A 23,400-nucleotide genomic window follows, 5' to 3' on the forward strand; every position below is an offset into this window, starting at 1 on the left:
TTGTCCAGCCAGACCGTAAGAAGAAGTGGGCCGTGGGCATGTCCAGAGTTCAGAAGGGATGGACCTCAGCAGACGGCCGTGTCTTCTATGATATGTCTACCTAAAGTACACAGCGTAACATGACCCCTATCATAGTGTATGTACTGTCTCAAATTACAGCCGAGAGGTGCTCAAGGGCGGTTGCTATAGTGCACGCATCGATGTGAGATGGTAAGAGTTGAAGCGTTTGAGGCGGGGCGGGTAAGACCGTAAAGCGCCGGGCTAGCGTAGCACTAATTACTGGCCTAACCGTGGATGGGTTAGGTTAGGAAGCTGCGGTGAAGAAGGAAATCGATCTAACCAAACCACTTCAACCCAAAAAGCTTGTTATAATTATGCGTAGGCCCAAGGATGACGTGCATGCTCCAGTACAGAGCTTGTCTCACTGTTACTTGCAGACAGCAAGCTCACTGTGTATAGCTACCAAGAGTGGCAATCCAGGGGTTCTCGCTGCCAAAGCTGATTATGCCCTAACATAACGAACGATCCTTGGCGCGTTGAGCCTCACATACCTAGTACACATGACAAGGGCCAGTACCTATGTCGGACCTCGTAATGACCACAGCACAATGTTTCTGTCCATGGAATGACTCTTTGTGTGCAGCAAAAGGCACCATGACTCAGGTTCATGACTTGTGCAAGAAAATGGCAGCTGTAACAGAGTCGGTCGATCGAGCTTGGCTCTAGCAGTTCTTGACCCCAACGGCCCGAAGCTGCAAAATAACGGTTCTAACCGTTCTATGCTGTCAGAAAACGTCGATCAAGACAGGATCATCAAGCGATAAGAGCAACATGCCATCAGGTACTCTTTGATTTGGCGTCTCCTTCTTTTTCTGGAGCCTGACCGCAAGTACAATTTCAAATCTTTTGCTTTGAGAGCCGAGTGGCCAAATTTGACTATACCGGCTTGCCGAGTCACTTCGTTCCTCGGTTTTGCGATGAGTAATACCAGCTTGGCGTACGCGCCACTTTTTACCTCGAAGCCCCCCGCCAGACATCTTGCGCCGTAGCTCTCGGTACCACCGCCCTCTCGATTCCCGAGCCAGCATTCTCAAGCCACAACTGCCCCGCACTGCTCGCCAAATCGCGCTCAAACACCAGACGCGCAGTTTGTCCCCCGCCACAATGTCAGCAATCACGCTCGCAGACCTCCAGTTCATCGACCGCGAAACCCTAGCGAAGAAATTCGACGCCGTGCAAGCTCTGCCCACAGACACCGCCGTCGTCGACGTCCGCGACAGCGACCACATCGGAGGACACATTCGCGGAAGCACATGGATGCCCAGCTCGCAGCTAGACTACAAAGTGCCGGAGCTGGTGCGCACGCTCAGAGACAAGGAAGTCGTTGTGTTTCACTGCGCTCTGAGTCAGCAGCGAGGGCCGAGCGCGGCGCTGAGGTATCTGCGGGAGAAGGAGCGGTTGGATCCTAGCGCGACTCTGGAGTCGAAGGGTGAGGTCAAGGAGGAGGGTGTCGGTTCTAGAAGTGAAGAGGGCGTGGAGGGGAAACGCGAGGGCAAGAAGCAGAGGGTGTACGTGCTGAGAGGTGGGTTTACGGAGTGGCAGGAGAAGTATGGGGAAGACAGTAAGTTGACCGAGGGCTATCAGAAGGACATTTGGGAGTTTGGGTCTTGATTGAGATATCTGTAACTCGAGCGGAGCAGAAGCCATTGGGGCGCCGGCCGATATTGGCAGGCGCTCTTTGATGCCTATCGTGAGCTTGAAGTGTGGACGCAAAAGTCAGGCCACGAACTAGAGCTGTCAGGGGTGCTCAAGAGACAGTCGCACTATCCTAGCCTGGAGGAACAAGCCTCAAGCTATATTTCACCTTCCTCGTGAAGGCCCTGTTGAGACGACGAAGGAATGCCATTTAGCGTGCAAGCGTTCAAAGTAAAGTCCTGGTTCAAATTTCATGGCAGTACGTTTTTACAACATGACCAAACGCCAGCTCAAGTCATCAAGCAGTCCGTCGACCACGTTCGCTAATCCAATACGTTGACATCTACAACTTGCTTCCTCCGCCAAGCAACTCAGCACCAGCTCCAGAGATAGCAAGCTTGCCGGTCTCCTTGACCTTGGTCTGGAAGGCTACTGTGTTGCCGGTCTTCCACATCTCAGTAATGAGAGTCTGTCCTGGCAGTACGACACCAGCGAAGCGAACCTTGATGTTCTTGAACGGCCCAAACTTCTGCAAGACGTGCTTACCCGAGATACCGAACGAGCACAGACCGTGCAGAATCGGTGTCTCAAAGCCACCAACCTTGCTGAACTGCGGGTCGATGTGCAGAGGGTTGAGATCACCTGAGAGACGGTAGATGGCAGCCTGCTCCTCAGTCGTCTTCTCCTCAACAACGACGTCAGGTGCGCGCTGAGGTGGCTTGTACGCCTTGGTTGCGGCACCCCTGTCACCACCCTTCTTCTGGCCGCCAAAGTTGCCACTTCCGCGGATGAAGACTGTGCTCTCGTTATAGAAGATCTCCTCGCCAGTGTTCGCATCCTTGGTTACGGAGCCGTAGACAACAAGCCCAGCGGCGCCCTTGTCGACCACCTCGACGAGTTTTGGCACAGCGATGAGCTTGGCTTCTGTAGGGATGGGGAACTTGCGGATTTCGAGGAACTGCTCACCGTGCAGGAGCATGCGCGGGTCGAAGTTGGGGACGATTTCATCAAAAGAGAAAGGAGGCTCGGCGTTGAAGGGAGGGACCACACCGAATGTCGGAATGACTTGGAAGTTCTCGTCGCCTTCGTAGACGAAGGGGAGATCGGTACGCTTGGCTCCAATGCCCAAGTCTGTGAGGTTGTTAGTGGTGTGCATCATGATGAGGATAGCGACGAACTTACTGTAAAGGATGACATCCCTCTCGGTGTACTCGAAAGGTGTGCCCTCTGACTTGGTGGCAAGAGCTTTCTGCTGGGCCTTGAGGATCTCCTCGTTGCTCTTCGATGGCTTCTTTTCCTTCTTGCTCTTCTTGCTAGTATTCTCCATGTTGGCCATGATCGACTTGAGACCGCTGGCGTTGTCGTGCGGGTTATCGGCACGACCGTCATCGAAGTTGGTAATACGCTCCCACTGCTGGAGAACAGCTTCGGGAGTAAGCTTAACATCGACAGGGAAGCCGTGGCCGCCAGTTCGCTGCCACCTGGTAGCGGCAAACCAGCCAGAACCCATCTCATAGAGACCACCAGTTGGCACTGGTGCCTTGTCGGAAACGAGAAGGATGACGAGAGGTGCGTTGTAGTCGGGCTTGAGAGCTTGAACAACCTCCTCGGGCATGATCGAGCGAGTCATCTGTGTGCCAGCGTTGGGAGCAACCGTGTTGACGAAGATGTTGTGCTTCTTGCCTTCAAGTGCAAGAGACTTGGAGAACCCAAGGATACCGCACTTGGCCGAGGCATAGTTGGCTTGACCAAAGTTTCCGTAAATACCGCTGGTAGAAGTAGTGTTCAGGATACGACCATACTTCTGCTTCAGCATATAAGGCCAGGCGGCCTTAGAAACCGAGTATGTGCCGAACAGATGAACTTTGTGAATAATATCCCACTGGTCGTCGGTCATGTTGGCGAAAGCCTTGTCGCGAAGGATACCAGCGTTGTTAATGACGATATCAACACGACCCCAGGTGTCGATAGCCGTCTTGACAACAGCCTCGCCATCCTGCACATCAGCCTTGTTACCAACGGCCTCACCGCCAAGCTTCTGGATCTCCTGGACGACATCATCAGGGTTCACAAGATCGTTGATAACGACCTTGGCACCACGCTTAGCCAGTTGAAGAGCGTAGATGCGGCCAAGACCAGCACCGCCACCAGTGACAATTGCAACCTTGCCGGTGAAGTCGAGCTCCTCGCCCTTGGGGTTAGCAGGAAGCTTGCCAGCCTCCTCGAGAAGTTCGAGAGCATTGGCAGGGCCCTGTGGGTGGTCTGGCTTGGAGAAGTCGACGACATCCTTCCACTTGGTAGCCACAGCGCCTGGTGTAAGGGTCTCATCTGCCTTCAAGTGAACACCGTTGGCTCGCTCCCATCTCAGCTCAGCGATGTGGCCTCCACCAGCTTCGAATATCCCACCGGTCTTGGTGTTCGACTTGTGTGTCAGAACGGCAACGAGAGGGACGATCCACTCTGGCTTCAGCTTCTCGAGGACATCGGGAGGCATGACAGTCTCGGTCATTCGACTGGCTGCGATTGGGGCGATGACGTTGCAAAGGATGTTGTACTTGAAGCCCTCTTTTGCGAGGGTCTCGGTGAAACCGACCAGAGCAAGTTTGGCAGCTACATAGTCGTCAGCATCAGGCCAGATGTATCACATTTGACGTTCGCATACCTGAATAGTTGGTCTGACCGAAAGAGCCAAACAGACCAGCAGCCGAGGCGGTGCTAATAAGCCTGCCATACTTCTGTTTTCTGAAATGTGGCCATGCAGCTCTTGCACACTTGTATGCACCGAGGACGTGAACCTTGTAGATAAGCTCCCAGTCTGCCTGCTTCATGTTCTTGAAGCTGACATCTCGTAGGATACCGGCGTTGTTGATGAGGACATCAATGCGCCCGAAAGCGTCGATCGCAGTCTTGATGATATTTTCTCCATTCTCGACTGAGTCGTAGTTGGCGACTGCGTTGCCGCCGGCGGACTTGATCTCTTCAACAACTTTGTCTGCAGCCTGTGGGCGTGGTTAGCATCAGCTTCTTCAAACTCGTGTTTCGGAGCATGTGACATCGGGGCAGCTGCGATGAGCTCTCTGTCTCTGCAACTATGTGCAATGCAGGTTCCGTCGAACTTCGAGAGGCAAATAGGTTGTATGCGCTTACCGATGAGCTACCTCCCTCGCCCTTGAAGCTACTACCGAGGTCATTCACGACGACGTTCGCACCGCGGCTGGCGAAGAAGATGGCATACTCGCGACCAAGGCCGCCACCAGCACCAGTCACTACAACGGTCTGGCCATCGTATCGCAACTCTTGCGCACCCATGGTGCAAGGGTATCTTATAGGATAGAGGAGAGGAGTTTGTAGCCTCTTCAAATAGGTCCGCTACCGATATAGAATGCGAACCGAATGAAGATGGTTTGCAGTTGTGTGGTTGGTACCAACAAAGATCCCAGATGATGTCAAAAGTGCGAATGTGGAGGGAAAGAGAAAAGGACGAGGTGCGGGGACAGTTTATGATGCGGCAGGTAAAGCCAGAGTCGTGGATTTGAGCTCACTCGTTCACGCGGCCTCCCGAGGTGCAAGCTGCCTCGGCACTTCGATCATGTGGAGAGACACGTGACATGTCCGGGGTAACCGGCTTGTCCGCTTGTTCCATCGATGCCGTCAGACTTTGCCGACATGTGAAAGTTCAGCCTGATTACTCACGTGTCTCACGCTGGTAAAAGACCATGGACTGCCATCTGATGATCCCGCGGCACCTCTTGAGTGGTCTTGTGATATGGGTTGGGATCATGGTGCGCGCACCTTATACTTTTGGAATACTGGAGGGTTCTGGGCTTTCGATATCGTTAAACGTCCATCAGACAAGAGTACCGCCAACACGACGCAGCAAAAACACACATTCACAGTATATACACATGAAAGAAAACGAAGAGATATGGTCGCTCACACAAGGTCATCAATGGAAGATGCCGTGCCGTCGAGAGATGAACAGGGGCCAAGCGCAGTCGAATGGACCAGTCTATGGACTGTGGGCACAAACAATGGGGTTTTTTTCTTTGGAAAGAGAAACCTATTGACAGCTATCGTGGACTGTTCAGGGAGACGTGTGAGGCCACGGCGACTAGTTTCATGTGCAGAAAAGCCTATGCACAAGCTATATTTGTATCTCACACGCGAGACACCCTCGTGTCTTCAAACCAGAAGTATTCCTTGGTCGCTTGCGAAGTCGGCCCGCTTCGTGTTATGTGATCTATCAATGGTGCTGGTGCCATCCACCAAATTTTTTCGACCTGAGCAAAATTCACAAATATCGTTGTTCAACCCTACCAATTCGATCCGTCCTTTTCCATAATTCTGACACATGCCTCCGTGGTCACAGCTCCTCGTGTGTCGATACACAGCGTCCGATGGCTAGCAACGCTGGCCTCGATAATGTACCGTTCGCTACGGCAATGCATCCTTCCTCCATCTGAAACGATGATCGCAAGTACTGCTCACGGATCAATTAAGAGATATCGTATTCTCGTAGCAAGCCAACCGACGTGTCGAGCACAGAAGTGTTCGAACACAGACCGAGCCGCGATAGCGTCGCATAGAACTAGAACAAGTGCTCTGGGCGCTGTGTCCCGTCAGTTCAGTGGATCATGTACAAGCCAGTGGGAATTGACGGTGGCGTGAGAGAATAAACTTAGGAGACTGAGGCTGCACGCCTGCACAGCCAGTGGAACCGTATTTATCTTGCAGAATTCGCAACTCGACTGCGCGTGCCCCATCGATGAGAGGATACCAGCGAATACCGAGACGCCCCAAACCACACGAATGGAGGACTGCACATCGTTCATGTTGGGACCGGCTCGAGAGCAGATGGCAACTGGATCGTCCGGTAGGATTTTGTTGGGACAGATCTAAGGCACAGCGGAAGATGTGTGCACAACAGCGATATCACTTGTATGCAGTGTAGAAAGGCGGCGGATATTGGCGTAGAGAGGAGATCTATCCTTTGATCGAGACAGCTTTTTTGGTAAGTCTATACCGTAGAGTAAACGTGCGAACCTGTTCCACACAGGCCTACATACTTACAGACCAATTCTAGAGCGGTGTCACGAGCGTTGTAAGGAGCATCTCGTGGAGATGTTCTCCATATAGCAGCTTTGACTAGTATTGAAGTACGTGGTCTCGAGCGGCGCAAAGTAGCATTGACATGTGTGGTTCAGCCCTCTGGCTACGAGCTTGACCTGACTCCGCTATGACGTGTTCAATATCGAAACATGGTGCTATCGTGAAAGAAACACTGCTCGTGCAAGGACCACAAGCCTGGCCTTGTATCAAAGATTGTAGTTAATATGTGACACAACAAGGCGAAGCGCTGTTGTAGGACGCCATGCGTAGGGTACGTTCCTTGGCCGCTCTTTCGGGGTAGTCTACGCTGTGCCACACCTGAAGACGTTCAGTAGCCTCTACCGAACTCACAGCGATGCAGGTTCTGCGCTGATAAAGTTTCCTTTCGAAGTAGGGCTGCTGTAGCTGGTGGTTTTGTAATCTTGCACATTCGTTTGCAGCTGAGATTGGTGCAGAGCTTAGCAATATCGTTCTCAGGCAATCTCTGATTCGAGGACCACCCTCCCGTGTGTCCTCATCTTCCCAAGTATCTTCCTCGGCAAACCCAATCAAGACCGCCGGTCAAACTTGATATGAGAGACGCGTGCTACGTTGAAGTCTGTCGCCCGTATGTCGTACATATCAAATGCTCTAGTCTCAGCTCGGACCCCCTGCTTCACCGCTACGGTGTGGTGGATGGCGATCTATGGTGCGCTTGATGAGGAGAAAGCGCACACAGGACCCTGCAATATCTGCACAGTTTGGCTTCACCGCTCTGCTTTGTTCCCTTGAATGGGTTATTTTACGGCGAAAACGAGCAGCAATGGGACGCCCGAGGTTCTTTGTCGTAACTGAGTGCTCCTGGACAGCAAATCTGTTCCAGCATACTACCGTCTGGAGTCGGCGATGTCAAGTGAGGCTGACCAAGCAGGTAGATTGCTGCTTCCTGGGCCCATGTCAACGGTAACTTTCCTGACAGTATTTTTGACGGGACCAACCGCCGTGAACCCACGCCGTTTCTGTATTCCCGGTCCTTAAATCGTTTCTGGATGGCTTAGCGTTTGTAATTGCGTAACCGATCAAAATGTGAGCATGGAGCCGTCACCCACAGATGCTAGGCTCATATTTCGCCAATCGCAGTAACCCATCCTTCCTCAGACCACCGCCTTCGTGTGTAGATCGGCGACTTAAATATAGTCGAACCTACCCCTTAACGTTCTTCCAATAGGATAACCTCAATAAATCTCGTACATTGCGCAGATCGCTTTCGTGTTTTGAGTTGCTGATTTCCGTGAGAAAGCCAGAGCCTAGCTTTTGCAAGCTTCCGAATAGCTGGCTGGCATTTCTGGCAGGCCATTTGAAGTTCGCCTCATGTGCATAACTCTTCCTAGATTAAAGGACGCGAGACCAGTGAGTCTAGTCGTGGAAAGGCAGACAATTGTTGTGATGATGGCTTCGAGCTACTGCAAACTTAGTGGTCGGCTTCGTGATAGGTAAAATGCTGTCACAGGACCTGTTGTACCAGAATGGCATTCCGTCATAGGACTAGCTAGTAGAAGTTTCCGATCCACATGGGCTTTATTGCAGCGGGCCGCAGCGTACAGTGAGGCCGAACAGGCTGCCGATTGATTTGGTCTTGAAGCAGGTTGGGCATCCAGCAAGTGCCTAAGTCCGCACCCGGTTTTGAGGTCAACGTCCTGGCCTCCAGCCTCCGTTAGCATGGCATGGAGAAGGTCCAAGTAGAGCGCCTTTCATTCTTATCTACACCGTAGCCAGCCTTACCTTCCGCCACCACCAACAACAGCAGCAGTAACGCAGAATTGTCAGCTTTGCTCATCGCGCCACCGCAGAACAACGGGTCGGGAACCTTGGAGACAACATCGGTCGGGCACGCCAACGCCGTCAACCTTCTCTTGAGCGCTTGCTGCAAGGACTGTTACGCAACCTCCGGTAAACCTTCAGTAATTGTTACCCTTCCTAACAACATCAACGTCTCATATCCTGAACAGGATCAGGTCCGTACAACGTTTGGAGCGACATGGACGACGATTTCCAGTGTGTTGTTGTACACGGAAGGATCTTTCAGAAGGTGTCGATCGACAACAGCATATACTGTGTGCCGGTGGCCAGTGATGAACTTGAGGAAGACAGATTGACGGCTCAGCATGATGTATTGTTCAAGCTGTTCGGCAATGCTCTTTTCTCCCCTCATATGAGGATCAGGGACCCTAGGAAGATACTGGATTGCGGGTACGGCGGTGGCGACTGGTCGGTGCAGTGTGCGGAAGAGTTCGAGGACTGCGAGGTGCGTTACGTGAAGAGGACGAACGATTTCTTGCTGACTACGTGAGGTTACTGCTGTCGACATCTACCCGATGCTTGTCGTAGACCAGCCAGAAAATCTCAGCCTCTGCGGCTACAACCTAAACGACCGCCTCAACGACCCGGAGGTCTTTCAAGCTAGAGCCTACGACCTGATTCACTCACGATGCATTAGTGCGGGCATCAAAAGCAACCGGTGGACATCCTACATCCGAGACATGAAGCTACTACTCCGGCCAACCGGTTGGATTCAGGTTGTTGAGTATTACCTCAACATTCAGTCGAGTAGCGGGAGGTTGACGGATGATTCGGCAGTAAGAAGGTGGTGGTTGGCATATGCGGAAGCGATGGGTCGAATGAATCGTGATCCCAGAATTGGCACTCGGTTGCAGCACCTCTTTCATGAGGCAAGACTTCGAGACATTCGAGTCGAAACTGTACAGCTACCGATCGGCGATTGGGAAGCAGGTATTTATCTTCATCTCACCTTTCCCCCTTCTTTTCCGCCGGATGTCATCAAGAAAGAGGCGTTGATGGCTGATTGTTGCGCGTACGACTTGACGGAGTAGAGGACCTACGTTTCTATGTCGTGAGAGATGGTGATAGTGCTGACCGACACAACACGACAGACCCAGTCAAAGCCGACATCGGAAAAGAAACTGTTGGAATAATGGGCGATCTTCTTGAGTCGCTCGGTCTTTGGCCTCTGACACAGCAACTCAACTGGACGGTTGCACAGTTCACCCAGCTCATCAGCGAAGTCCGCTCAGAGCTACAAAACAACGAATTGAGGCTGTATGTTCCAGTGTAGGTGTACATACCGTCTCACTTGCAATGATGGTCTGATGTTCGCGCAGGTACGTGGCTTGTGGTCGCCGCAGTGGACAAGGGGGTCCATAGATTGGTTGCGTCGAGGACGTTCGATTTTGACTACGTGTCGGCTTGGTAGGACGTCGAGGTAGAACGCTGCACCAACGATGGCGGATGGTGATCCTGCTATCGCAAGTGTTTGTTGAGTCTTATCAAATGGCCTGTCAAAGCCATGCACCGTTTGGTGCTGTACTTCGAACATTGTCAGTCACTCGTCATTTATCGCAGTTCATTTCCATATTCGACCGTCTCACTCGAACGAACTGTTTGGTATCGATGCCTTGTCAAGGGTTATCTGAGGCTGAAGTTTATGGCAGCCGACACACCTCAGGTTAGACGGGACCAAGGACCGTGAGTTCAGTCCAGTTGACCAGCTAGTGAAGCTTTCACAACATCCAAGCGAGGACCCGCTTACTCTCGTGTAGGTAACTTACACTCATGGCGACTTGTGCAGTAAGTCTGTCAACATGCAGTCGTCAGGTAGTTAGATCTCATTTCAGTTAAAGGTTTGGGAGAAGTCGAAATGCCTTGCGCGTTTTTGAGGACGAACACCGATCGGCTCGTGGCGTTCTAGCAAATCAGCGGCGTAGTCGTTTCGATGAATGGCCCTCTGACCGCGGCTCTGTGGTAAGAGGTAAGGGTTGACCAGGCACAAATGCGACAACAAAGGGTCAATAATGGAGTTTTGGTGGTTTGTGCAGGGAAGCCATTGGCGTGGCGAACGTTCCCGGGACAAGCAAAGAACATCTACCACGCGGTCCAACCAACGCCTACGCCAAAAGAAAGGAGCTTGCGCCTTCCCTCACCTCTAAAAATTGGCATGACTGGGCACCAGCAACGCTTTGACGAGTCTATTCGTCCCACTGATTGGCATCCGAGACCTCAGTACCGACCGGCTGGTACCGAAGCAACGTTACTTGAGGAATGGCGCGTTTTTATCGCTTGACATCCTCCCTCCAAGAACTAGCTGAAGTTTCGTCTCCTTAGCGAAGCCATGCTCCAGCTGATCAACGAGCGCCGTAAAGTTGCTAATATCGCCTACCTAACGATCCGAATTTCGTCTTCCAGAAACATCCTTAGAGTCATCTCCCACGGAGAGGCCATATGTATCGACGTTGAACCCTCAAACCACCAGCATCGAATGAGGCTTAGAGTACCCACTGTTTGCACGATCTGACTTGGATGGTTGGACAAAGGCGCATGCAGCGGCGAAGCGGCCTGTCGCCTCGCGCGCATAAATCCTAGTGCGCACATGATGAATGCCTCCGGCGGCATCTGATCCTCCGTTCAAGTATTTCTGCAGCCTTACGATGAGGATTTTGAAGAGGTTTACGCAATCAGTTCTAGACATTGAGGCGTCGGTGAGGTCTCCAAGTATCAGCTTTCTCTCAGCCTACAAACATCTCTGTCTGCATCGATGAGCATCACCAGTGCCCCCACCTGTGGACGCCTAAGCGTACGAAACAGCCGATGGGACTCCGTATGGCAGAGCACAAGAAAGATCGTCACGCTGAATCGTATACATCGCTGGGGTTCTAATGTTCCTTGGGCTTTTTGTGCATTGTCACCAAAATAAAGGACAGTCTCGGTCTAATACGATATGATCCCCGCCCACATGAGTCGCTCCACCAGATAATCTGTGTTGCCGCCACGAAGGATTTCGTCAGTACCCGCAGTTCCTCTCCAAGATATCTCCCCTCGAGTCCGCAGTCCAAAAGTCAACGGGATGTACTTTAGGCTGTTGTGAGGCTGACTACAGCTAGAAGGGTATAGCTGCCGAAGATAACATGATTTCTAGCTCCTTCCGCGTCGCCAGCCCCTCGGTTATCCCCGCGGTTCTCCACGTTTCCAGCCTCAATTCACCATATGTCACTTGCTAGTGACCTTCGGGGAACACACCGACCGGGAAGGAAGCCTCAACGCTCCCGGTAAATTTAGTTAGAGGGCGCAATACAAATATCCGTGAATCGTCGCCCATAGGCAATAGTGCACCGCGGTTCGTCTCCAACATGGTTTCCACAACAATATTGCAACTGCTCGCCACCGCCTTAGCCTTCGCTTCTGTGCAGGCAGGGCACCCTGCTCAGGCTTGGAGAGAGGGGAAGTTCAAGACCTTGGTCACATTCGGTGACAGTTATACGGATGAGAATCGCCTAGGATACTTCATCCAAAATAACGGCACAGCACCGCCAGTTGGTTGGGACCAGCCAGTGGTGTGTATCGCATGCGCCAGAGCTGAAATTCTATACTCACGTCTAGTAGGGTCTCACCACCGCCTCAGGTGGTCGCTCGTGGGCGCGCTATGCGAGCGTTTACTCTTCAGCAAAGCTTTACAACTATGCCGTCTCAGGCGCTGTGTGCTCCAATAAGATCACCCCTCGCCCTCTGTCGCCCACAACCCTCTTTCCCGACATCGAAGGGTACGAGCTTCCTGCTTTCATCGCAGATTCAAAGTACACTAGGTCCAATGGCACTAAATTCTTCACTGGAAAGTCAGACTCGACAGTATACGCGATTTGGATCGGCACTAACGATCTTGGAAATGGCGGATTTGTTGACGATTCTCAACAGCCTGGCAAGATAGTATCGGATTACATGGACTGCGTGTACAACACCGTCGACGGCTTATACGCGAACGGTGGACAATACTTCGTTCTCCTGAACCTGGCGCCACTGGATCTGCTACCTCAGTACCAGCTGCCTTCGCAAGGCGGTCTCTCTGCGACCCAGTTCTGGCCCGCCAATGGACGCAACGTAACAGATGTTCACTACCGCATGCAAAACACCGTCGCAGCGCTCAACGACGTGTACGGGTACCGCACGCCCTTCGTTGTCGAGATCTCGAAGAAGTACCCAGGTATCAAGATGGCGAGCTTCAATGTCAACGGCTTGATGACCGATATCCACTCCAACCCAACTCAGTACCTCAATGGCACTGCACCGCTGAATGTGACGGGAACGGCCAAGACGTGTGCGACCGTGAGCGGACAGAACTGTACAGTCAATGCCAGCCCTGATTCATTCGAGTGGTTTGATCCGCTGCATCCGAGCGAGCAGACATCCAGGATTGTTGCGAGGGAATTTGTCAACGTGCTTGGTGGAAAGGGCAAGTGGGGAACATACTGGGGTTAAAGCGACAATCCATTGGACGTAGCCTGAGGACACTTTCCAGGTCATACTTCTGGCAAGGGTTTCCTGGTTACTTTCAATTGATATTATGCTCAACCTCAAAACCCATCTACACCTACACTATGCGACAGTGAAAGTTACGCGAATTCGCCCGTATAATCGCTTGTCTCTAGGATCTACTATGGATCTAAACCCCCTCACCTCGTTATAGTTGGAGAGTGAATGAGTCCTACAGCTGATTACACCACTTTATCGCTTGGCACCTGAGTCTTCCCTTGGAAGTCTCGGAGGCAAATTCACCAATCTCACGTTGGCTCTTTCTACAACTCTGCACTCGCCAGCTGTAGAAGCCCAAAGCAACCGTCCCACGATCATCCCGTCTTTCATAAGGACGCCCGCCTCGTTCTGGCGAGCCTGACCCCAGTGCACGCCAGCTATCCGATGTGCGGTTGCGCCCCTGATTTCTGACGGAGGACAGTGCAAGCCGGCCGGATAGACAAAGCTCTCGTGACATCCAGGACAGCGGGCAGCAATCAGACTGCTGGATGATTTCCCATGAAGGGCACTACCGTGACTGTTCATGTAGTCTATTGGAGTTGTGTCTTTGTTGGTTCTTGACAGTATACTCGTCAACCCCATCATATCTGCGAGGCTCGTCGCTATCTGAATCATGACTGCCTTGGAATCATCGTTGAGTTTTTCTCCCTTGATATTCGCTTTGAGTAAACCGAGAAGCGCGTGGCAGAAGTCAATGACGCTGAAACACCCTATACGGGAGAAGAAGGTGAATGTGAAGCCCAAGCCGACTTTGCCCCCATTTCTCGCTCTGGCAAGGAAGCCTAGGTTCCATGGTACGATATTCTGACCAATGCCCGCGCAAATCTCCATCTCTTGAACATGGCCGAAATTCTGACTTTCCTCTTCCTAGACGCTCACCAGTCTCAAATTTAGAGCATGGCGGGCTCGTCGGTCGACGTGATCCTCTTTCGTCATGACCGTTACTTCTGGGCTATGAATGAACTCCGAGTTCGTCCATACCCGTGAGAACCAACTTGCGTTACAGGCCTTAGTCATGACTTGCACTCTTCTAACAAGATCTCGTTGGCTTGAATCGAGATTACAGGCGAGCCAGCTGCACGCCGCAAAATACGTTATGTTGCTGGCTATAGAGTTACAAGGCTTAGGTCAGGACATCAGTCTGGTCAACACATTGCATCGAACACCTCCAAAACCTCCCAAGGAATACAGTTCCTCAAGGTAGCCAGGCCCAAGTCATCGTTACTCGACCCAAGGCATGGTCTGCCAGCTTGTCGAACATTGCAGGGCTGACATCTAGATCGGTGGGCTCACACCCAGTACCTCCCCTTTATCAGCGTAGAACACAAATTCATGTAGCTCGCACACTTACATCTGTCAACGACTTTCACATCAATGCTCACCTGCTTGCCTGTCCGTTCGTCAACTCTCGTAGCACGGATCTTACGTCCGCACAGTGGATTCTGGTTTGGATCACTACCGGTCTGCACCGCGTCAAAAACGAAATGCGATACAGAGACAATGGCATCGTTGTCGTTAGAATCGACGCCGCACGCGCCCAGGCCGGGGCCATAGTAGGTCAGATCACCAGTGTGATGGTCAGTGTTATTGGGTAGCGGCAGATTTTGGGTCCTATCAGCGTTGTCAGCACGCATTGACAGGCGATTGCGTCGAAAGTATGCCTACTTTGACTTGCCCGACAACCCTACTGCTAGCCCGATAATCAGAGCCAATAGGCAGACGAAGGCAACAATGACTGCAACAATAAGAGTCCGGCGACTGCGGCCAAGATATCGTCTGTGTGGCGGAAGTGCGCGGTCGAAGCGGTCTGATAATGCCCACCCTGCGCCAGCACCGAAGTGCATGTGTCTTCTCTTGCTTTGACCTTCCTTAGGCACATCCCATGTTGATGCAGTGCCGGTCACTCCAACTTCTTTTAGATGCGCTGATGGAGGTTCTTCTACCCCGCCCCTCGGTAGCTCTTTCCTCGCAATCTCTTTCCTAGGGATCATTGGCACGCTCATGGTGGTGTTGATAGTGTATATTAGGCTATGTTGTGCATATGTACGTGGGTATCGCAAGAGAAGAATGCCGAAACATAACAGAGGACTGCGCAGCAAAAGAGTGGCAGCTCAGACACGCAAGCGCTGGCGATAAACATTGATTCCCGGACTAATCAAAGTCGAAATGAAGTGCAATGGTGGAGATTGAACCGTTGGAACGCGGAGGATCAGGGGTCAATGCCCTGCGCTAGTGAAAGGCGGCGCCGTTCGGCGATAACGTGGGACTTGCCGCCCTCTGACCTCACCACCACGCCTTTCTCAACGGCTGCTCTTTTTCACTTTGTCCTGGTGTAGAGTTTCGCGCCATTGTATCTTCGGAAGCTCTACCCGCCGAAGTCGCTCCAGATCTAGATTCACCACCTGCCCACCGAGCAGACCGCCAACCCTCAGCACCGCCCGCCGAAGTCGCTGCGCTTTCCCCAGACTATTCGCCATGGCAGAACAGAGCATCAACATACCACAGGTCATCGTGTTTGCTGTTGTCGCCTTTCTTGTGTATCGGTGGTACTCTAGCAAGCCCTCAGCAAATGGCACGCGACCTACTGCAAACCGCTCGGTGCGGATTAACCCCGCCCAAATCGACACAATAGCGCAGATGTTCCCACAGCTGAACAGGAGGGACATTGCATGGGACCTGCAAAGAAACGGAGGAAATGCAGCCGCCACAACAGAGAGAGTGCTGAGTGGAAGGACATTAGACAGCGTGAGCATATTCGCTGCACACAATCTTCATTACTTGCTAACAAACGACAGGCACCAGCATCCTTCCAACTACCTGCTGCACCAACTGCCGTCGCACCTGCGCGACCAGTCGTAGCTGCCGCAAAGCCATCCCACCCTGACCTGATAACACGATACAACTTGTCCTCCAAGCTGAGCCAGGCCCCCGAGCCTACAGAAGAGAAGCCTAAGACGAAAGCCTGGAGTGCTGACCGAAGCGAGCGCCAATCAAACCTGCAAAGAAAGAGGGAGGAGATGATCTTGGCTGCCAGGAGAAAGATGGAAGAGAAGGAGAAGGCGAGTGCTTCAGGTGCTGCTGCTTAGCACGGTGCCAGAGCAGATAGACATATAGCTAGTTTACATTTGGTGGCAGTACCTCTGAATAAGACTGAGTCACCTTCGCAGGCAACTGGTCAAATGGTCAAAGTTGTGGCTCTCATCAAGGCCACCCTAGCGGCATCCTTCTCAAAGCTTCTTCTTCGTGACAGGCTCCAGACCTTTCTGCCTCGCGATCCACTGATCAAGCCTTGCATAGCAGTCCAGGGTCATGAAGATTCCTGTTTCTGTTAGCTACGCACCTCTTTCTAACGCATAACATTTACCTAAAGCGAGATAACCTCCATACATGCCTCCCAACCCACCTAGGCCCTTCTGCTCCGGCCTCAACTCTTCCCAACTCCACATCTCTGCCAGACAAACCAACGTCGTGATGCTGGTCTCCATACCAAAGAACAGCAGAGCTAGTGGAATACGCGGGTCGTTGCGCAAGAGAGCGGGGATAGCCCAGAGGGTCAAGGGCAGGTGGTAGACCAGCTCTAGGAAGATGAGGGTGGAGAACCATGCTGGTGGGTTGTAGAAAAAACGATCGCCGTAGGTAGCGACGTACCAGGTGCGGATATCGCTCATCCAGAGTGGCTTGATGTTGACGGGGTAGTAAGCTGTTAGATCAAATGCTGGAATGGCGTTAGCTTTCTGTGTGTGGGTATATAACAGCAATCGATTTTTTTGTTAAGCTAGTAAAGAACAATGAAAGCCAATGCTCAATGTCGAGATTCGCTAGCTCACGTGTCACTCAAGCACATTCAAGCATCTGGTTGTGGCTTGCAGAGCGAAGAATGAACAAATTGCTACTTACCCAACATGACTGGCAAGTGCGTGATGAAGAACATCAAGTAGATCAAATCCCTCTTCCTTGTCAGTATCGAGTCGGCCATTTTGGTTTGTGAGAATCGAGATATCTGTTTGCGGTGTTGATGGGGTTAAGGAGTACGGACAGGTGCACTTGACTTGCTGAAAGTGCAATGGCGCGTTCGGGGTCGCGCTAGGACGTGCACTGTGCCTTCTATAGCTGCCACCATCATAACAGCAACCTCATCACCGTCTCAAGTGGGTCAACGCGGCATTTTCTGCGCAATATAAATCCAGAACTGATGTGTTCTTGAACTCTCTACGCTTTTGTGTGGCAGCACGAACTTTTGATGAAGGCTGAAGTAATTCTCCAAGATCCAAAGCTTCTCCGCAAAGCAGTCACCGTGCGACGCAGTCCAACGCGTCATCTCTCAATGAGCAAACTAACAAGCTCATATTGACCCGTATCTGGAGAGTAACCTCACTATGTACTCAAGCATTATCTCGCGATCGAAAGCTCCCGTATTCTCGTCAAGTCAGCTGCTACAATCACCGTTTGTTATATCCGCAGCCAACAAAGAGCATGCTCCACGATGGACAAGACAAACAAGGATCGTTTCGATTATGACTTCACACAGAGCCATCTGAATGGCTGTCCATCTACCACAACCGAAGGGCCCTTCCGAGGGGCGTTCTCACGTTGCTGCAGTGAATTGGCCATTTAGCCTAAACTCCCCCGCAGAGCTTGGCTTCAGGCAGTTGAATAACGGCCAAACAGCGTGGAGGTGTCAGCACTACGTTACGGCTTAGCTGAAGGACGCGCGGTGTCCAATAAAGAACAGTAATATTCGTCAAAGCAGACTCTTGACCTCACAAATGCGTTCTCGGTCGCCATGCCGAACTCTGTTTAGCCATGAGTGGCTCGAGCTGATCATCGGCAATGCGATTTGGGAGTGCTAGAGTCGTAGGTAGACCGAAGCGCAAGATTGTACCAGGCCTACCGCGAGCTGCATGTCCGATCATGCCAGGATGCTGGCTAATGTCCCATAGGGCTGCAGAACAGTAAGAGTGAAGCAGCAGCATACAAAAGCCGGGGTCGCTTGCAGTAAGCTTTGAACCTCCGCAAATCTGGGGTAGATAGAACGCCCCATTATTTCACGGAATCCATCTTTCTATCAAACTCTTATCACGCTTCCATCATGGGTGGCGGAGGTGCAGCACCCGCTGGCTTTGATGCCGCGCTTGAGAGACGTCAAGCCCTGATGGGCAAGAGTGGTCCAGGAGCTTTGATCAAAAACTTCAAAGTTTTCCGCATTGCCTTGTTCGCCTGCTTGGGAGGGGTTTTATATGGCTATAACCAAGGAATGTTCAGCGGTATCTTGGCCATGCCGTCCTTTGGCAAACGTGTGCATAACTCTACCCGGTTTGTCTCGAGGTCCGCGCTAATGGTACCACCTAGAGACTGATGGATACATTGACAACCCTACCCAGAAGGGCTGGCTGACTGCCATTCTGGAGCTCGGAGCATGGCTGGGTGCTCTCCTGTCTGGCTTTATCGCAGAAGCCTGCTCCCGAAAATACGGAATCCTGATCGCCACTGGAGTTTTTATCATTGGTGTCGTGATTCAGGTAACAGCAATCGTCGGCGGACATAACGAGATTCTTGCGGGTCGCTTCATTACGTGGGTTTCAGTGTCCTCCTCTTCTGTCCGGTGCATCTGCTGATCCCTCACAGAGGTATTGGTGTCGGTACGCTGTCTTGTATCGTACCCATGTACAATTCAGAATGTGCTCCTCCGTAAGTTTTGCGTTCTAATCGTCTTGCTTTCTGCTAATGGAATTATAGTGAAGTACGAGGTGCTCTTGTAGCAGGTCAACAGCTGGCCATCACATTCGGCATCATGGTCTCCTTCTGGATCAACTACGGAACCAACTACATCGGAGGAACCACTCTGGAAACTCAGTCAAACGCAGCCTGGCTCGTGCCGATTTGTATACAATTAGTACCTGCTGCAGTCCTCTTTTTTGGGATGATATGGATGCCATTTTCGCCCAGATGGCTCGTACACCATGGCCGGGAAGATGAGGCTCGCAGTACCCTTGCGAACCTTCGCGACCTGCCAGAAGACCATGAGTTGATTGAACTCGAATATCTTGAGATAAAAGCCCAGTCCATGTTCGAGAAGCGTAGCATTGCCGAGGCATTCCCACACCTCCAGCAGCTCACCGCATGGAACACATTCAAGCTTCAGTTCGTGGCTATTGGTGCCCTTTTCAAGAAAAAGGCCATGTTCAAGCGCTTTGTCGTAGCCACAGTGACCATGTTCTTCCAACAGTGGTCCGGTATCAACGCTGGTAGGAGCACCTCTTCCTACAGCTTTGCGAGAAAACACTAACCACTTTACAGTCCTGTACTATGCACCATCAATCTTTAGTCAATTGGGTTTGACCGGCAACACGACCTCCCTGCTCGCAACAGGCGTTGTTGGAATTGTGATGTTCCTTGCCACTAGTACGTTCCCTCTCTCAAAATATGCTTTCTCCATCGCTGACCTTATTCCAGTCCCCGCTGTGCTTTATATCGATCGTGTAGGCCGCAAGCCCGTCCTAGTCATTGGTGCCATCGGCATGGGCGTCAGTCACATCATAATTGCCATCATCCTCGCCAAGAACATCGACAACTTTCACAATGCTCCAGGTGCTGGCTGGGCTGCTGTAGTCATGGTCTGGCTCTTCGTCATCCACTTCGGATACTCTTGGGGCCCTTGTGCATGGATCTTGATTGCCGAAATCTGGCCCATCAGCACCCGTCCTTACGGCACTGCGCTTGGTGGATCAAGTAACTGGATGAACAACTTTATCATCGGACAGATTACACCTGATTTGCTAGAGAAGATTACCTACGGTACTTACATTCTCTTTGGTCTTCTTACATTTGTTGGGTCAGGCTTCATCTGGTTCTTCGTACCGGAAACAAAGCGTTTGAGTCTCGAGGAGATGGACATCATATTCGGAAGCGAAGGCACGGCTCAGAAGGATCAGGAGAGGATGGCCGAAATCAACCAGGAGATTGGGCTTGCGGCCATCATGGGTGGTGGTAGTCGAGTGCACAGGGACGAGATGGTCTTTGGAGATGAGAAGGCCGTGATGGCCGTGTGAGCTGAGTGCCAGGTTACGAAACAAGTTCTGCAACACAATCGTTTAATTTTTCTTAGTTGTTAGCGATCTGAATATCAGATGAGACCAAAGATAGTGTACTCTTACTGCAGGTAAACGCGTGATTTCTCTAGATTCGAGGAGGCACTGAGCATGAATGACACAAACTCACAAGTATCTACGAGTATACGGATCTTTTTGGCTATGAAAGGCTCTTACCAGGATCCTGCCAAGTACTTCAAGGCATTAATATTAAGGCTAACACTAAGAGCTGCTACATCCAAGCTTTCCTGTGACATAACGTATTCAACAGGTGAGTCAGCCACACAGGCAAGTTGGCCACTCTGCCAAGACCACACTAACATTCTACCCTATTATGGCTTGCATTAGCCCACATTGGTATTGTTTATAGTAGTACAGTATATAATATTATTTAGTAACACCTTCTTTAGGCTTTTTACACGTGCGCGAGTTATGCCCTATTGTAAGGGCACTGTAGGCAGGCAATAGAGCAGAGCGATATGGGATGAAATAATAGGTGATATTGAGAGATAAGACGAATCCTTGATGGATGAGTCTTTAGGTGTGTGGATATTATATACTGGTCGGTGGGTCTCCGGGCTTGGCCCGGGGTCTGTCCGAGGTATCCCCTGTTGTAGGGAGAACACCCGTGACACCTATATTGTAGTACTTTTTATAGCATCTTTAGGTTACCTTACCTTCTTTAACATATACTTGCTTTCTTACCTTCTTACTATTACTATATGCCCTAAACTTAGTTAGAGTAGTTAATTAAAGGCCTTCCTTAGCTGTTAGGACTCTCTCCTGCTATAACTGCTTTCTTTTATGCAATCTATGTCGCATAGCAGCCTTATTTGCTACTTAAAGCCTAGTAATCTCCCTTTAAGCTAACACTAGCTTATATGCTACTATAGCTGCGCCTTTAGTAAGCTTTTTAAAGGCCTTAACTATTAAAGTTAGTAAGCTGCTTGCATGCCTTTAAATCCTCTCTTAAACTAGCGTTAATTGCGACCCTAATTGCAGGGTAGTGCTTAGGGTTTAGGACTGCTAGGGCTTATCTTCTATAGTAGGTAGCAGTAGGGTACGTAGGCAGACATTAAGACCTATTATAACCTGTTCTAGGTTAAAGGGGACTATTCTAGTGCCTTAGAAGCCTCCTTAGATATTGCTAGAAGTAAATGTCTCCTTATAGGCGTCTATAAAGCATAGTAGGAACTTAGTTTTAGTAATATAAGTAATATAGTTATATATAAGATTCTTAGCTTAGCACCTATATACCTTCTTTAGAGGAGTAAAACAACCTATATCTAGTAGTTATAAGAGGTAAAATAAGTATAGAGGTATATACAGTGTAATAATGTTTACTTCCTTACAGTATTATTAGAAGTTAAGGGAGTTGTAGCTCTTATAGCTATTAATAAGGAGCAGCTAGTATACTCCTTAGGTGCGCGTCTTTATATAGGCATTAAAGTGCTTTAACCAGTCTAGACTAAGCTTGTTAGTAGTCTATCTGTTCTTAGAGACTCTAATAACCTAATTATAGGGCAGATTATCCTCTTTATACTAGGTAGAGAGGTAGTTACAGCCTTTAAAGATAATAAAGGGTAGAATAGCCTACCCTGTGCCATTAATGCCCTATATAACTGTTATCTACTCTTAATTACTCTGCTACACTGCCTTTAGCTGTCCTTAACGCTCTAAACCTGTAACAACTACTCCTGCAGATATCTAGCCTATTATAAAGCCTGTCTTATTAAAGTTATATATGTTATTATTCTAGATGCTATACTTAGCTTTAACATTTGCTATAAGCCTAAACTAGCCTTATATAATCTCTAGATCCTTACAGAGGGCTCTCTTGTAGTTGTACTTACAATTAAACTTTACTTTAAGGTTAGGGCAGCGCTTAATAAATGTATTAGGCCAGTTTATGCTAACATAGCCTATATTACGCTTAGCACGCAAAGAATTAGCTATATTAGCTACAGCAGCTAGCTAAGGGGCAAATCCTTATGCATCTAGCTTAAGAATGTACTTAGCAATCACATCCTCCTTAGTCTAATCTATATTCTGTTAACTTAGCGTACAATTAGCTTGTGCAGGTTGTCCTGTGTATTAATTACGTAGTATACTGTAAGGCGTGTTATATATGGCTGCAGCGCGTTATATAGTAAGGTTTGCGTCTTATTTAAGTGCCTAGAGCGCAAGCTGTATTACAGCCTCTTTTAAGGGTGTAGGTTTATATTGTTATTAAGTTATTGCGTTATAAGGTAGAATGTTGGTGTAGTCTTAGCAGAGTGGCCGACTCGCCTGTGTAGCCGACTCACCTGTTAAATACGTTAATTCTTTGCGTGCTAAGCGCAATATAGGCTATGTTAGCATAAACTAGCCTAATATATTTGTTAAGCGCTGCCCTAACCTTAAAGTAAAGTTTAATTGTAAGTACAACTACAAGAGAGCCCTCTGTAAGGATCTAGAGATTATACAAGGCTAGTTTAGGCTTATAGCAAATATTAAAGCTAAGTATAGCATCTAGAATAATAACATATATAACTTTAATAAGACAGGCTTTATAATAGGCTAGATATCTGCAGGAGTAGTTGTTACAGGTTTAGAGCGTTAAGGACAGCTAAAGGCAGTGTAGCAGAGTAATTAAGAGTAGATAACAGTTATATAGGGCATTAATGGCACAGGGTAGGCTATTCTACCCTTTATTATCTTTAAAGGCTGTAACTACCTCTCTACCTAGTATAAAGAGGATAATCTGCCCTATAATTAGGTTATTAGAGTCTCTAAGAACAGATAGACTACTAACAAGCTTGGTCTAGACTGGTTAAAGCACTTTAATGCCTATATAAAGACGCGCACCTAAGGAGTATACTAGCTGCTCCTTATTAATAGCTATAAGAGCTACAACTCCCTTAACTTCTAATAATACTGTAAGGAAGTAAACATTATTACACTATATATACCTCTATACTTATTTTACCTCTTATAACTACTAGATATAGGTTGTTTTACCCCTCTAAAGAAGGTATATAGGTGCTAAGCTAAGAATCTTATATATAACTATATTACTTATATTACTAAAACTAAGTTCCTACTATGCTTTATAGACGCCTATAAGGAGACATTTACTTCTAGCAATATCTAAGGAGGCTTCTAAGGCACT

The 23,400-nt window shown here is 49.9% G+C and overlaps 8 protein-coding genes across 8 annotated transcripts, besides 7 other annotated features; 5 read left to right on the top strand and 3 right to left on the bottom strand.

The window, feature by feature from the left end:
• Positions 1-1,164: 1,164 nt before the first annotated feature.
• EKO05_0011010 (Protein-tyrosine-phosphatase) lies at positions 1,165-1,671 on the top strand (the record flags this gene model as incomplete). The annotated part of the gene is made up of 1 exon (XM_038947380.1): positions 1,165-1,671. The coding sequence occupies one exon, from the start codon at positions 1,165-1,167 to the stop codon at positions 1,669-1,671; it is 507 nt and encodes a 168-aa protein (XP_038793268.1).
• Positions 1,672-2,038: 367 nt separating this feature from the next.
• On the bottom strand, positions 2,039-5,004 carry EKO05_0011011 (bifunctional hydroxyacyl-CoA dehydrogenase/enoyl-CoA hydratase fox2; the record flags this gene model as incomplete). Its single annotated transcript, XM_038943923.1, has 4 exons — positions 2,039-2,826; positions 2,878-4,305; positions 4,358-4,694; positions 4,843-5,004. The coding sequence occupies 4 exons, from the start codon at positions 5,002-5,004 to the stop codon at positions 2,039-2,041; spliced, it is 2,715 nt and encodes a 904-aa protein (XP_038793269.1).
• Positions 5,005-8,821: 3,817 nt separating this feature from the next.
• Positions 8,822-10,005, top strand: EKO05_0011012 (uncharacterized protein; the record flags this gene model as incomplete). Its single annotated transcript, XM_038943752.1, has 4 exons — positions 8,822-9,088; positions 9,135-9,573; positions 9,735-9,912; positions 9,963-10,005. 4 exons carry the CDS (start codon positions 8,822-8,824, stop codon positions 10,003-10,005), a joined length of 927 nt encoding a protein of 308 aa, XP_038793270.1.
• Positions 10,006-11,984: 1,979 nt separating this feature from the next.
• EKO05_0011013 (uncharacterized protein) lies at positions 11,985-13,107 on the top strand (the record flags this gene model as incomplete). Its single annotated transcript, XM_038943746.1, has 2 exons — positions 11,985-12,188; positions 12,238-13,107. The coding sequence occupies 2 exons, from the start codon at positions 11,985-11,987 to the stop codon at positions 13,105-13,107; spliced, it is 1,074 nt and encodes a 357-aa protein (XP_038793271.1).
• Positions 13,108-14,356: 1,249 nt separating this feature from the next.
• On the bottom strand, positions 14,357-15,164 carry EKO05_0011014 (uncharacterized protein; the record flags this gene model as incomplete). The annotated part of the gene is made up of 3 exons (XM_059637892.1): positions 14,357-14,463; positions 14,513-14,772; positions 14,827-15,164. The coding sequence occupies 3 exons, from the start codon at positions 15,162-15,164 to the stop codon at positions 14,357-14,359; spliced, it is 705 nt and encodes a 234-aa protein (XP_059493875.1).
• A 472-nt stretch (positions 15,165-15,636) lies between these two features.
• EKO05_0011015 (uncharacterized protein) lies at positions 15,637-16,247 on the top strand (the record flags this gene model as incomplete). The annotated part of the gene is made up of 2 exons (XM_038943807.1): positions 15,637-15,906; positions 15,957-16,247. 2 exons carry the CDS (start codon positions 15,637-15,639, stop codon positions 16,245-16,247), a joined length of 561 nt encoding a protein of 186 aa, XP_038793273.1.
• A 141-nt stretch (positions 16,248-16,388) lies between these two features.
• Positions 16,389-17,137, bottom strand: EKO05_0011016 (uncharacterized protein; the record flags this gene model as incomplete). The annotated part of the gene is made up of 3 exons (XM_038943947.1): positions 16,389-16,480; positions 16,526-16,876; positions 17,059-17,137. The coding sequence occupies 3 exons, from the start codon at positions 17,135-17,137 to the stop codon at positions 16,389-16,391; spliced, it is 522 nt and encodes a 173-aa protein (XP_038793274.1).
• Positions 17,138-18,250: 1,113 nt separating this feature from the next.
• On the top strand, positions 18,251-20,210 carry EKO05_0011017 (uncharacterized protein; the record flags this gene model as incomplete). The annotated part of the gene is made up of 6 exons (XM_038943946.1): positions 18,251-18,455; positions 18,511-18,733; positions 18,787-18,849; positions 18,898-19,406; positions 19,459-19,563; positions 19,615-20,210. 6 exons carry the CDS (start codon positions 18,251-18,253, stop codon positions 20,208-20,210), a joined length of 1,701 nt encoding a protein of 566 aa, XP_038793275.1.
• Positions 20,211-20,505: 295 nt separating this feature from the next.
• Positions 20,506-20,704: a mobile genetic element.
• Positions 20,689-20,883: a mobile genetic element.
• Positions 20,884-22,570: a mobile genetic element.
• Positions 22,194-22,197: a direct repeat.
• Positions 22,198-22,571: a long terminal repeat.
• Positions 22,198-23,400: part of a mobile genetic element that runs on past the window's edge.
• Positions 22,571-23,400: part of a mobile genetic element that runs on past the window's edge.

This window comes from Ascochyta rabiei, chromosome 21 (assembly GCF_004011695.2).
Source record: "Ascochyta rabiei chromosome 21, complete sequence".
NCBI lineage: Eukaryota > Fungi > Ascomycota > Dothideomycetes > Pleosporales > Didymellaceae > Ascochyta > Ascochyta rabiei.